Raw genomic sequence first — 14,616 nt, forward strand, 5'->3', positions numbered from 1 at the left:
ACTGCAACCGGTCAACCAATCAGAAGTGGGCGCATTCTTCTTCGTTGGTGTAATTGAATTCTGGGCTGTACTCTTCTTCTACGGCCGTACGTTTACAGTACTTAGCACAGACAGCGCCACTTGTGTTTAGTGTTTTTGCCTAACTTACGGACTTATACTTGAAATATACTTAGATTTGACAAACAAACCAATGTGATATTATCGACTTGGTTGTGGTAATTCGCTTTTTGACAAACAATTGTAGGCTCCATGTGAAAAAAGTTTTATTGATGCACAAAGTCTATACTGCACTGATAGGGCTGTACACTCATTTTCATAAGCAATGCCACTTTAACTTCAAAATATACTTTTAATTTAAAAGACTTCTTTTAAGTATGCCACTTTCATTTTGGCACCAGTTAGTTTGTCGACAGAGGTTAGATTTACCCAAATAGTATTTATTAATATCATAATATATCATACCTTGGTTGCGTTTAGACAATTTGTGTAATTATCAGGTAAAATAATAATGGAATCATGCAGTATGTAATAGCCTTTGTGGTTAATTTCATTCAAAAGACAGTTTGAAATACAGGAAAGAGGCAATAGACAAGGACAACTCTGGAGGCAGGTATATATTTATTTTATACAATAATGAATAAAAATAAAAGCTGAATTCCTGCTGTGAAACCGCTGACGTTACTACGTCCTGAGAGAGACACATAAAAACAGACATTAGCATGCATGCAGATAGAGCACTAAAATATCTGATAGACTGTACTTATTTCACTTTTTACCTGGTAAAAAATATTTATTTTTTAGCATTTCATGCCAATATCATACCATCTCTTAAAGTGAGCACCACCTACCAACTGAGCGATGTGCCTTCTTTCTACGGCTTTATTTTTCTATCCCTTGACAAAATTCCTTCACTTCAATGTAAAACATTATCACTGCATGGTTGACAGAAGGACTGGTAACACATAAAAATGGTACATTCACTAACACTGGTATTCCTAAATTAAGGTGACAACTACTTGGATTTGTAAATAATTAAAATAACAAAAAAAAAAAAAAAAAAAACATAATTCCTGGTTATTTTTTCCCTTAGAGTTTTATTGGGCTTTATTTACCGGAAACACATGGAAACCAGTTGTATTTTATTTTTATTTTTTTGTATTTTATTATTATTATTATTTAAAAGGTTATCTAATTCAGATGTTGCCTGCGTATATGTTCATAATAACAGTAACTATGCACAATAATAAAATATTTATGAACTTGTAAATATGCAGTAGGAATTGAAAGATGTCTAAAATAAAGTTGTTACTAGTCACAATTATATTTTAGATGTTGGAAAAGCAATTCCAGATATCTAAAATTACATTCTCAATAGTTACAATACCAAGCTGACATATCAGTAATTTAATTCTGACTAGTCAGAAGTGAATTTCAGACATCTACAATTCAATTTATATCTGAAAAGTAAAAACAATTGTAGATATCTACAATTATCACATTATGACTAGTGAGAATAGAATTGTATATATCAACAATTAGAATTGCAATTAGTCAAAAATAAATAATATTATGAATATGCGGACTTGGAATTACAACATGTCAAAATTGAATTATAGATATCTACAATTACAAGTGCGGCTACTTATTAAATGTTAAAACGGCTTGCCATACGACATGACTTTCTTACTTCCATCTAAGTTTTTTACAGATCCTGGCCGGAAAATATGATTGATGACTAACAATAATCTATCTATCTATCTATCTATCTATCTATCTATCTATCTATCTATCTATCTATCTATCTATCTATCTATCTATCTATCTATCTATCTATCTATCTATCTATCAATAAAGAAAGGAACCTCTGTCTGTCAATCAATCAATCTTTTATTTCTAAAGCGCCAAATCATAACCAATGGTATCTCAAGACACTTTACAGTAGAGCAGTCTTAAGGACGGACTCTTCATTTTATGGATACACACATATGCATATATATATTATATACGTATATACACATACATATGTATCCCACACCCAACATGAATTCATCATCTGTGTCTATGTCTGTGTGTGTCTTCCACAAATATCTTTGCGAATCAGTGTCAGATTGGCCTGAGACTTTCAACATGGCTGCTGCTTGGTTCAAGGGTGTGCAACGTCGAATTTCTTTGGACTGCAATGATACCATTTAGGGCTGGGGGATATATCGAGTTCTTAGAAAATATTGATATATTTAGTTAGGAGATATAGCATAGGACTATATCGTGATATCAATATAATTCACGTAACATTAAAAGTTTCTTCTGTAGAGCTGCCAGTATGCCTTTTTTCTCCTCTTCCTGTCTATCCTAACCCCGCTCCGCCTCTCTCCCGCTCTGTCCCTCTGAGTGAAACTCAACACACACACACACACTGACAAAACTCCCACCACCTTCACTCGCTCACCACTGCAGCGACAACATTACAGACAGAGTTTATTGCAGCTTTAATTTTGATTGTACTTTTGAAGCAGCAGCTCGACAGTAACACACTGTTTGACTTTGCTCCACGGAGCAGAAAAGAGAGCAGTGAAAGGAAGGAGAAAAGAGATAGAAGGCCGTACTTTGGTCAATCAAAGCCAGCGGTTAATTCAACAGCTGTTCTATTTCCACTATTCAGGACGTTGAGTGAAAAAATGTACTTTATAATGATCCGTGCATCATTCGTAAAGCTCTTCTGCTTCACGCCCTGCTGAAGCCTGTTCTGTTTGCTGACATCCGTGTGTGTGTGTGTGTGTGTGTCATTTGCCAATATTAAACTGAATCCTGTAAATAGCAACACGTACTTCCTACGGGCACTGCACTAGTATCATTTAAAATACAAGAGTAGTACTGGGCAGAGCTGATTCTTTTTGTCCACAGCTAGCCTGCAGCCAGCGAGTATGCAGCGAGCTACTAGCTAGCAGCAGCAGCACGTTATACAGCTTCTAATGAATCCCCTTAACGCATTCATTACTCTTTAACCACATAACATACAAGAACACCAGAAACATTTATATATTCATCCCTCCAGCTGCTGGCTTCCATACTAGTTAGACGGTGGCTATGCGTACGTAGCCGTATCAATATACCAGCATTCTATCCGTACGTAGCGCTCCTCATTGGCCAGTTTAGGTGACATGATTAAGACACTACGTACTTGACTTGCTAGTAATACGTAGATTCCTAAACTATGTTACGACATGCTACGTATTTATGAATTGTTGGGATATTTATACGTAGCGCCCCTCATTGGCCAGTACTTCTGTTTGCTATTAATACGTATATTCCTAAACTACATTGCGGACTAACTAACCCTAACCCTAAGAGGAAAGCCTCGGTTCCGGTTCCACCTCGTAGTTGACTGGAAGTGTGTTATTTATTTTATCATTTCATTCTCTTATGATTTTTAATCATTTCTCCTTTTTTCATTATTTAGATTTAATTTAAAAAAAATTAGCACTGAGTTTTATTGTTTCCTTCCTTGGGCCTGGTAGAGGAGTTAAGCTACAGATGTATCCATTTTTTTAATCTATATTTGTATGTGTATGTATATTTCTTATTAATAATTTTATTTATATATATATTTTACTCATATTATAAACTTGTTTAGAACTAAAGAAAACTTGAATTATATACCCGAACAGAAGCGGCCTTCCTCGGGTGTAGAAATCGCTCCACCCGGTGGAACAGGGTTATGCATGCTTTTCCCTTTCTATTTTTTTATATTGTGTACTTTATGATCCAGTTTTACCCGCTTCCACCCAGAGAAACACCCTGGGACCACTGCTCCTTCCTCCGGACAGGTTTGGGTTGCCAGATTGGTTTCTTGACCTCCAAATTTAAATGTTTTAATATACTTTTACAAAGTTCCTTCTCCAGGGAGGAAACAATGTAATACTTTTTATTTTAATTTTGATTAATTTTAATTTAAATTCATTTTAAAATGTTATAAAATTAAATATTGATGGGGTTTAGGGCCACATTAACATGCCTTCAATTAACTTCTTAAAGGGCTCAAGGTCAAGGAATACCATCCAACAGGACGGGGCCTGTAGGAGGGGAATACGGTGGGGGGGGGAGTCTTCCTCCCCTAAAGGCCTTTTATTGTAAATATCCGAGTTGTGTTATTTTTTTTTACAAATTCTTCTCTTACAGCTGCCCTTGGACATCCCTGACCCTTCCCTTACCCTAAAACCTAACCCTAACCTCTACCCCCTTTTAATTTACCCCCCCCCCCTTTTTTTTTTAAATTTAAAACCCCATACCCAAACCCTAACTTTTACCCCCTTTAATTCAAAACCTATCCCCTCCGCCTCCCCCTTCCCCTAAAACCTGTCGTTACCCATGGCCCTAACCCTAAACCACTCCCACTTTCATGAATTGTTTTGATTATCCATCTATTTCTTTTTTTTTTTTTAACTATTTTTATTTTATTTTTAGTTATTAATTTCTAAATGTTATATTTTTAATACATTTTTAATTCTGAATTATACATTTTTACAGTTTCATTTTTAATATTATTAATTTCAATTATTTAGGGTATTTTATGAGTTCTTATTGTTTGTGTGGTGATCATCCTTTTATCAATTTTACTGTGGTTTGTATTTGTGGGACAGTGTATCCTTATAGGGGCCGCTTTCATTTTTTTAGTCTTATTCTTTAAGGTCTTTTCAAAACGCAGGGTGTCTAAATGTTATATTTATATTTATTTCCTTTAGTTTTGTTTGTTTTTTTCCCCATAGAAGGCAAATGTCCTAATAAAACATTCATCATTTTTTAGCAAACCTTAAGACCAAAGGGAAGAAAATAGAAAAGATGATGAGGATGACTCACCTGGGGGCGTGGCTAACCCAACCTTTAACTACGTTACGGACAAACTAACCCCAACCCCTCACCCTAACCATCTGAAGTGGAAGTAAAGCTGGCCCCCCACCCCTCGCAAAACTCTGTGAAAATGGTCTCAATCGTTCGTGCTGGTTTGTGCTAAAAGAATTATCATTTGTGCTGCTTTCGTTTTTAAGATATAACAAGTTTATTATAAGATGATGACGTCACTCAGCCCCCCACAATGTCCAAATCGAACAAAAAGGGTCTCAATTGTTGGTGCTGGTTTGTGCTGAAAGAATTATCATGAGTGCTGCTTTAGTTTTTAAAACATTAAATAAATCATATTTGAGAAGGAGTGTATGTGTGCGCGTGCTCGAGCGCGAGGTGGACTTCGCGCGCACCCGTGCAGCAGCAGCAGCAGCAATGGTGCATCTTAAAAGTCTTAAAAACGAAAGCAGCACAAACGATAATTTTTTCTGCACAAACCAGCACTAACTGAGACCATTTTAACAGAGTTTTGTGTGGGGTGGGGGGCCAGCTTCACGTATCGCTTGTTCAGCCATTTTTTCTTTTAATTTGAATGTACGGAATGGTCACATGACTTCCGGTAACGCCATAGGCCACGCTCGAATAGTACATGAGGTTGTTTCCACGACTACGTATATATAGTCACTTTGAGCTAGCTATGACGTCAGACTTTAGACTGAAGAAATGCTTTGATGTATTGTTCCTAATGAGAAAACTGACAAATATCACCTCTGAGGAAAACTTGAAACATGTAAGGAGATAAACATTTCCTGTAAAAACTTTTCTGGATAAGCAAAACCTTAACATATATTTATTTATTAATTTAATTGATTTTAAATAATATCAAATGGCAACAGAGTGAAAACAATATTCTAAAGATATACACTTGTGTCTTTTTATATTCAACGCCCACCCCTGACAGATCTTCAGAAAATTGTGACTTTTGGCGATGGGTCCTGTTTTGCTGAGTGACCGTCAACAACAGACGCCTCCAGGACGCTGCCTGGACGCAAATCCACCCTCTGGTGTGGAAAAGCCAAATGAGCAAGGTTTGAGGAACAGCTGCTTTTAGTAGTGCTTTTATGGATGTGTCTTGACTGGCTGCAGGGTTGGGGGCAATTACATTTTTCAGTGACAATTACATTTTCAATTATCCATGTTCAATTACAATAAATTACGATTGCAGTGACCAGCATTTTTTTTTCTCCAATTTCAATTAAATAATAGTTTGTTTTTTTCAGAAAGTCAATTAAAATTACGTTCTTTATTACTTAAGTTCAATTGCAATTAATCAAAAGTACTGAGCCTGAAATAAACAAGCTAATAAAAGTTCACCGTCCTCTTGTGTTAGCTTTTTGTTGGCATCTCTTATAATAAATATATCAGCTGTAAAATACACTAAAAACACATATTTATCATCTAAATTTCTTTCCTATTTATTGGTTTCCTTGTTAGGCTTCTTTATCAATAGGTTTTAATATTTTTAGTGTGGGCGTCTGAGACTTTTTAGTGTCAGTACCCCTTGATTTCAATTATTTGAATTTGTAAAATGTGGGAAAGCATGATATAAAACATAATTTGATAATAATTAACTAAATACAGTATGTGTAGAACTGTATATAGAACTGTAACATGGTTCCACAGTTTTGCATTGAATTATATTCGACAATTTTTATAGAAATGTAATCACAATTACATTTACAAAGTCAATTATCTGACTTTAATTACGATTATGACAGCAACATATTTTTAAAATTACAATTACAATTATATTTACTGCATAATAGTAATTCATTATCAATTAATGCAATAAACTTTTAAAAATGGAGTTTCTGCGTACATGCTCTATAGCGAGGGTCACCAACACGTGCCCGCGGGTTCCAGGTAGCCCACATGGACCATGTGAGGGGCCCTCAGGAACTCTAGTCACCAATGAGCTGCATCTAAAATCTGATTTACTTTCCAGGATTCAAACTCACAAAGATAAATACATACAGTATGTTATTAGACTGATAACACTAATACTAATAATATTAGTACTTAGAATGAAATACTGCTGATAAGGATTTTGTTTTAAATTAACCACCTTTAAATGTTTATTTTCTCTGAAACATTGGTACAAATGTTTTTAAGCGTAGCAGAGATTTGGTGTATGGTCAGCAGGGTTGGGGTCAACTATAATTGCAATTGCATAATTGATAATTCATTACAATTATGGCGTAATTATAATCATACTTGTATTGGTCATTTTTTTTCTTTTTTGTATTCTGTTTTTTAATGTATTGCACTGTTTTCATTATTATTATGTTTTTATTGTAAAGGGTCCTTGGGTGGCCTGAAAGGGCTTTTAATTAAAATGAATTATTATTATAATTGGCATGAAAATTCAAAAAAATTGTCAATTATAATTGAATGCAAAACTGGTTCTATGTACATTCATATGGAGATAACAGTTATTAAAATGTGTTTCTTATCAAGCTCTCCTACATTTTTCCATTTAAAAAAACTATTAAAACCTACATTTTCATTGATTAGGAACCCTAACAATGTAACCAATAGATGGGAAAGAAATTACATGATAAATATTTGTTTTTAGTGTATTTTACAGATGATTTAGGACCCGTCATCATAAGAGATGCTAACAGAAAGCTAGCACAAGAGGAAGGTTAACTTTTATTATTTATTTCAGGTGCGTAGGACCCTGATGTAATGCACCTCGTTTTTATTGTTATTTTTCTTATAGAGAAAATGATCGCATTTTTGAGGGCCTAAACACGTTCAAAAACTCATAAAAAATTTTACGCACTTTAGGACCGGGGAAAATTTTGATATTTTGGGGGAATTGCACATGTGAATGTCAAAATAACCCAATAGCACCCCTTTGAAAATTGTATTGGCTCCCAGCTTGGACTGATGACATCTTCACAGTGTAATTTCTACGAAATTTTGTAGAATTCTGACATAATTCTCAGTGTACTGAAGTAGAAGTACTTCATTCTCAGTGTACTGAAGTACTAGTACTTCAGTACACTGAGAATGATGTCAGAGAATGATGCCACATACAACAGGGTTCTCACCAGGAATTTTTCACAGCATAGGGGGATCAGGTGGCGCGCGAGCGAGTAAATTGTAATTCCACCTTTAATTGTAATTGAATTTTAGTAATTGAGAAAGTAATTATAATTGTCTTTCTGAGGATAAAAAAATTGTAATTTAATTGTAATTGGAAAAAAAGCGAGTAGCTGTAATGGTAATTGAATTGTAATTGAACAAGGGTAATTGAAAATGTAATTGTAACTGAAAAGTGGAATTGATTCCAACTCTGATGGTCAATGGTATGTTATATATGATATATTTTAGTGAAAATAGTGCACTGTAGTGTCATGTAGCTGCTTTCAATTATAGCTAAAGATAGATGGTGGTATGCACTTAAATCAGTTTGAAATCCTAAAATATTGCTTGAAAAAGTTGAATGTAATTTAATTATTACATGTGCTTTGTGTGTTCAGCCAATGACTCGGATGATGGCGTTGAATTGCTCCAGCAGGTCCTGTTCGATCCTAAATGGCTCCTCCTAAAATGGCCCCAGATCTATTCAATCGGTGCAGGTCTGATGAACATGGGGAACACCTGCTTCCTCAACTCAGCTCTTCAATGCCTTACCTACACACCACCATTGACAAATTATTTGCTGACCCGGGAGCACGCCATGATATGTAATTTTCTGATTTACTATTATTTGACTATTTTTAAATTTTTTATTGCAAGCTCACAAATTTACAGTAATATCCAGTTTTTAGTCACTTTATTAACTTCTGCACCATTGCTGATCAGTTTTGATATATCTGTGAGCTCCTTTCCAGGTTAATTCCTCTAATGCTGAGAATTTGCTCATTTTTTTTTACTTGTGTAGGTGGTGAGCAAGGGTTCTGTATGATGTGTATCATGCAAAACCACATCATTGAGGTTTTTGCCAGATCGGGGGAAGTCATCAGGCCTGAAAATGTGACCAAAAATCTCAGAAGTAAGTGACTCCAGCAAAGCAATCATATTAAAGCTTTGCCTTGCATGCACTTTTTACCTTAGTTTAATTAATCTTAAATAAGGGTTGGGTTAAATTATAATTGCATAATTGGTAATAGATTACAATTATGTAATTATATCTGTAAATGTAGTTGAAATAATCTTTTGCTGTTGTAATTGAATTGTAATTGAGTTCAGATAATTGACTTTGTATTTGTAATTGCCACGAAAATTCTTCAAAAATTGTAAATTACAATTTAACGCTAAACTGGGGAACCATGTTACAGTTCAATGCACAGTTCTACACATATGTAGTTAACAATATTAACACGTATATTTTCATTGATTAGGAAGCCTAACAAGATAACCAAGAGATAGGAAATAAATTAAATGATAGACATTTGTTTTTAGTGTATTTTACAGATGATTTAGGACCTGTTATCATAACAGATGCTAACAGAAAACACAAGAAAGGATAACTTTTATTAGGTTATTTTTTCAGCTCAGTAATTGATTAACTGTAATTGAACTGTAGTAATTGAGAATGTAATTGCAATTGACTTTCTGATGATAAAAAAAATTGTAATTGAATTGTAATTGGAAAAAATTGCTGGTCACTGTAATTGAAATGAAATTCCAATTGAACATGGGTAATTGAAAATGTAATTATAACTGAAAAATGTAATTGACCCCAACCCTGGACTCCAGTAAAGCTATAATACTGAAGCTTGTACCATAGTTTAATTAATCCTTATCAAACTTAACTTTTCTTGTGTTTAGCTTTACTAAGATGTTTTTTTTTTTTCTCCAATTGCAGATATTGCAAATCACTTCTGCCCTGGAAGACAGGAGGATGCCCATGAGTTTCTGCAATACACAATAGGTGCTATGCAAAAGTCCTGCTTAGCTGGAAAAAAGTAAGTTTCATTCAACTGTCCAGCATAGAGCAGGGAAATAACAAGGTTTAAGATTACACTTGAGTCACATAAAGTCATTATTTTGGAAAGTCAATAAAAACAAATGTCTGTCATTGTGGCAACAAAAGAACAACATTCTACTTTAAGGGTCCGTATGTCTGTATGTCTTTTTCTCACTTGTTATCTCACTTGCATTGCAACAGTTAACATTTTAGTTGACTAATTCTCAGTGAGAAAGTGTATCAAGTCACGTGTTGTTAATTCTTGTTTGACACCATCTTTTGTGACAGACTGGACGTTCAAACGCAGGGGACTGCGTTCATCCATCAAGTATTTGGCGGCTCTCTGCGGTCTAGAGGTACGATACTTGTTAGTTCAGTCAAGATCACTTTAGTCAAATAGCTTTATATAGCTTGCATTTAAAAACCAAGCATAGAATATGATCAGCTGGATGATTAACTGATTAGGGGATGAATGCTGTCTGTTGTTATCAGCTACTGACAGATGAAGGGGCGGGACTAGTTTGACTTCCGTGCCTGTCTGAACTAACACGATGCTCAATTTTTTTCATACTCCAACATATTGTTTGTGTTCTCGTAGCTTGACTCAACTATATACATGACAATGATTTCTGTTTCCTTTCTTTAGTGAAATGTTTAAACTGCGAAGCAGTTTCGGATGCATTTGATCCATTCCTGGATATTACTCTGGATATTCAGGTAATTGGTCTTTTTTTGTTTGATCGTTGTATTTTATCTAATTCACGTTTAAAGATTTGTTCATCGGAACATGATTGGCTAAAAAGTGTTATTTGTTCTTCCCATGCAGACAGTTCCCAGTGTGTTCGAGGCTTTGAAGCAGTTTGTCAAACCAGAGCAGCTGGGTGGTGACAATACGTACAAGTGCAGAAAGTCAGTGAATGATTCTTTACCAAATGTCTGCTTTTTCCTCTCATAATCATAGTTGTTTTCCAGCAAACTGATGAAACAATTATTTCCTTCCATTAGCTGCCAAAAAATGGTCACTGCCACAAAGACATTCACCATTCACCACAGCTCCAACGTGCTCATCCTCTGCCTCAAGCGATTTACTTACATGGAATTAAAGATCATAAAGGTATCCTCACTATTTGCAAATAGACGATTATCTAATGTATTCTGTTGGTTTTTGACTGCTTTTAATTCCTGTTGTGTTTGATAACCAGAACGTGAATTACTCGGAGCACTTGAAGCTAAATTCCTTCATGTCTGAGTCTGAAGGAGAGCCTGAGCTCTATAACCTGTACGCTGTACTGGTTCACAATGGACTCAGCTGTCATCACGGACACTACTTGTGCTATGTTAAGGTACTGACAGTGTTTTTTTACCTGCTAGCCTATCACAGTACTGGTCTTTACTGAGCACATTAAGGCAGATCAGCTGCTAAGCCTGAAACAGGCCAGAACAGAAACAGTGGCCCGGGGGTCAAATTTAATGTGGCCCCCAAAGGAAACATACAATATGACAGAAAAATACACAAAACAAAAGCAAGAATACATTAAAAAATACAAAGAATTACCACATTGCAGGAAACTACAGTAAAATACAAGAGAAAAACACAGAAAATACTCCAAAAGCACAGTAAACGACAACAGTAATACACAAAATTACACTGAACAAAAATATAAACGCAACACTTTTGTTTTTGCTCCCATTTTTCATGAGTAATGACCCAATAAAATGCAAAATGACAGCACAAATACACAATGTGACTAAAAAAAAAACATATTTTACAGAAAAAATACACACATGGACTATAGAAATGCACAAAATGCCTCACAATGACCAAGATAAAAAACATACACAGAATGACATAAAAACACAAAATTACAGTAAAAACTATTTGTTCTTTCCTGTATTAATGCTCAGATCGCTCATTATTTTAAATGCTGACATGAATGTTGATCACGTTGCCCTCCGATCAAACAAACACATTTTTTTGGCTCCACTGTGATAAAAGTTGCCTACCTCTGGGCTAGGATGTGAACTCATAAACCACACAAAGAGCAGCTTTGAGTGTGTTGTCTGTGCTGAAAAGTGTTGCTTGTGTTACTGTCATTAGAGACTTACAGCTGATTGTGTGTTTTACAGGCTAGTAACGGCCAGTGGTATAAGATGGACGACTATTCAGTGACTTTAAGTGACATCACTACTGTCCTCAAACAAGAGGCCTATCTTCTTTTCTACATCAAGTAAGTAAATCATTAATAATAAATCATTTGAAAAATAAATAGTTTTAAAACTATTTTAAAATTTTCAAATTAGTAGTTTTGATAGGGGGAAAAATCCTGTAAAACTTTGAATTTGGGACTATTATTTCCTTGAAAAATGTGGTTGAAAACAAGGTTGCCATGTTTGTTCACAGGTCCGTTGATGTTAAGCATAACCCTGGGATCTCTGGTCAAGCGCCCCCACAGCCTGTGGTTAAACCACCAATCAACACCACTGTCCAGCACATCAAAAAGGGCTTCATTGGCCTTCAGCCGCCTCCACACACGACCAAGGTACTGTCAAATCTGCCATCCCAGTATTAAAATGTCACTCAAGATGAAAGCGAGTTTGCATTTTTTGAAAACCCAGTTTTGGTGTCCTTCATATTTCTTTAGAACACTCTTCATGTAAACTGGAATGGATCATTGAGGGACGATCCGTCCTCCAGTTCCAAGCCCAGCACCAGCTGCAGTACAGCAGGAAAACCAGTTCACAGACTGGGTTCTTCTTCCTTCCACTCGACCAGACAACCCACAGTAGTTCCTGATCAGGACAAATTGCAGCAACGTCCATCTAACTTCACGTCTTGCTGTACTGGAGCGCGCCACATTGTAAAAGGAAATAGATTAACAGACCAGGAGGATTCTGGTTTTGGGGACAAGCCCTGTTTGCCCAATAGTGACCTGAAGTGGAGCAACAGCTCCGGAAATGGTTCTGACGTTTCTCGGAAAACTATGAATGCTAAAAAAAGCCAGCACCTCTCCATTCCTGACACTACAGCGTTAACTTCACAAAAAATTCTGGATGTCGTTCCAACAACCTTCATTGCGACTTCCAACCAGTCGCTTACTGCAAAGTCTCACTCTGCAGCTTGTAAAGAGGCTCCTGCTTTCTCGTCTGGAAGTCAAAGGACAGCGACCGCATCCACCCAGATGGAAGAATGCTTTCAGAGCTTCACCGACAATGTCACCAACCGGCAATACAGGCACAGATTGTCCTCTCGAGAAAAGCACAGCGACAGACGATGTTCCGACAGAGATTACATGAGACAATACAGAGACCGATATCACAAACACGACCCCAACAGAAATTGTCATCTGCACAAGCACTGCAGCCAAAGTCTTCACAAACCACATTCATCCAGGGGCCGCTTTCTCCAGTTTGAACACGATCACAGAGAGCGAGAGGCCGAGCATTGCATGGAGATTAAAAGGCACCACCCACAAAATGGTGGCCACTGGTCAATTACAGATCAGAGAAGAGAAGCAGTAACACCTCTCACGGTGGCTTTAAAGCCGAGCGTCTTGAGTGACCAAGGACTGAAGCAGAGCTAAAGACCACTACCATTTTAGAATTGCTAAATTCAATAAAATGTAGTTTAAAAATATCTGAGCATTCTGGCTACTCTGTATGTGTATGACAGTACAACAAACATGATAGAAACTATTCTTGAAAACATTTCTTTAGGGTCGTCAAAAGTTGTTGATATCAAAATGGCGTCACGATTAATAAAAGATTGGGAACCACTGCCACTGTCAGGCTCATAAGAATGAGATCACTGGGGTATAAAATGTATGAGTTTGACTTTTATGAATTGTTTTGATGATCCATCTATTTCTTTCTTTATTTAACTATTTAATTTATTTTTTTAATTTTTAATTATTAATATCTAAATTTTATATTTTTTAATACATTTTTAATTATTAATATCTAAATTTTATATTTTTTAATACATTTTTAATTATTATTATCTAAATTTTATATTTTTTAATACATTTTTAATTTTTAATTCTGAATTTTTACATTTTCATTTTTAATATTAATTTTAATTATTTAGGGTATTTTATATTTCATTTAAATGTTTATTTACATTAAAAAGAAGATTTAGTATTCGCTGAGGAGTGCAGCCTTGTTTAGTGAAAGAAATTGATTAATATACAGGTAAAGGAACATGATGCAAATAAACCTCTGCCTCCAGCTGACTCTAATGATATTAAATCAATGTAAAACAGAACAAAAATACACAAAGTAAAATTAGTGAATGGATAAATCAAAACAAGGCACTCACGCTAAACAAAAGAAATCAATGAAACACAAACCAAAAACAAGACACAACTTTATATGAATACATTTCCCAGAAAACCTCCAGCGGTCATGATTTAAGAGATTATTTTCTCATTGTTTTTTTTGTTTTCCTGCAGCAGAAGTGTTAATAACTATGGAACCCTGTTTCCGCCACTATGAAAATAAAATACAAATCACCACGGCAAGTCATAATTATGAGATAGTAAAGTCATAATTAAGAGAAAGAAGAAATAAAGTCATAATTATGAGATTGAAAGTTGTAATTATGAGATTGAAAGTTGTAATTATGAGATTGAAAGTCATAATTATGAAAAAAGGAGAAATAAAGTCATTATTTTCAGAAAGAAAGCCATAATAGAAAGTCATGATTATGAGATAGAAAGTCATGATTATGAGATAGAAAGTCATGATTATGAGATTGAAAGTCATAATTACGAAATTGAAAGTCATAATTTTGAGATAGAAAG

At 35.2% G+C, this 14,616-nt stretch overlaps 1 protein-coding gene across 1 annotated transcript; it reads left to right on the forward strand.

Annotated features, from left to right (window-relative positions):
* Nucleotides 1-5,530: 5,530 nt before the first annotated feature.
* LOC114470108 (ubiquitin carboxyl-terminal hydrolase 42-like) lies at nucleotides 5,531-13,398 on the forward strand. Its single transcript, XM_028458121.1, has 13 exons — nucleotides 5,531-5,626; nucleotides 5,798-5,924; nucleotides 8,385-8,591; nucleotides 8,789-8,899; nucleotides 9,716-9,815; nucleotides 10,106-10,173; nucleotides 10,464-10,534; nucleotides 10,644-10,726; nucleotides 10,823-10,931; nucleotides 11,020-11,160; nucleotides 11,945-12,045; nucleotides 12,219-12,357; nucleotides 12,460-13,398. The coding sequence occupies exons 2-13, from the start codon at nucleotides 5,825-5,827 to the stop codon at nucleotides 13,396-13,398; spliced, it is 2,169 nt and encodes a 722-aa protein (XP_028313922.1). The 5' UTR covers nucleotides 5,531-5,626; nucleotides 5,798-5,824.
* Nucleotides 13,399-14,616: the final 1,218 nt, after the last annotated feature.

Source organism: Gouania willdenowi, chromosome 9 (assembly GCF_900634775.1).
Source record: "Gouania willdenowi chromosome 9, fGouWil2.1, whole genome shotgun sequence".
Taxonomy (NCBI): domain Eukaryota; kingdom Metazoa; phylum Chordata; class Actinopteri; order Blenniiformes; family Gobiesocidae; genus Gouania; species Gouania willdenowi.

Coding starts and splice junctions, on each gene's coding strand:
- LOC114470108 (XM_028458121.1), top strand. CDS start 5,825: ATGGGTCCTGTTTTGCTGAGTGACCGTCAACAACAGACGCCTCCAGGA. Junction 8,900..9,715: donor TGTGACCAAAAATCTCAGAA/GTAAGTGACTCC, acceptor CTCCAATTGCAG/ATATTGCAAATCACTTCTGC. Junction 12,046..12,218: donor TATCTTCTTTTCTACATCAA/GTAAGTAAATCA, acceptor GTTTGTTCACAG/GTCCGTTGATGTTAAGCATA.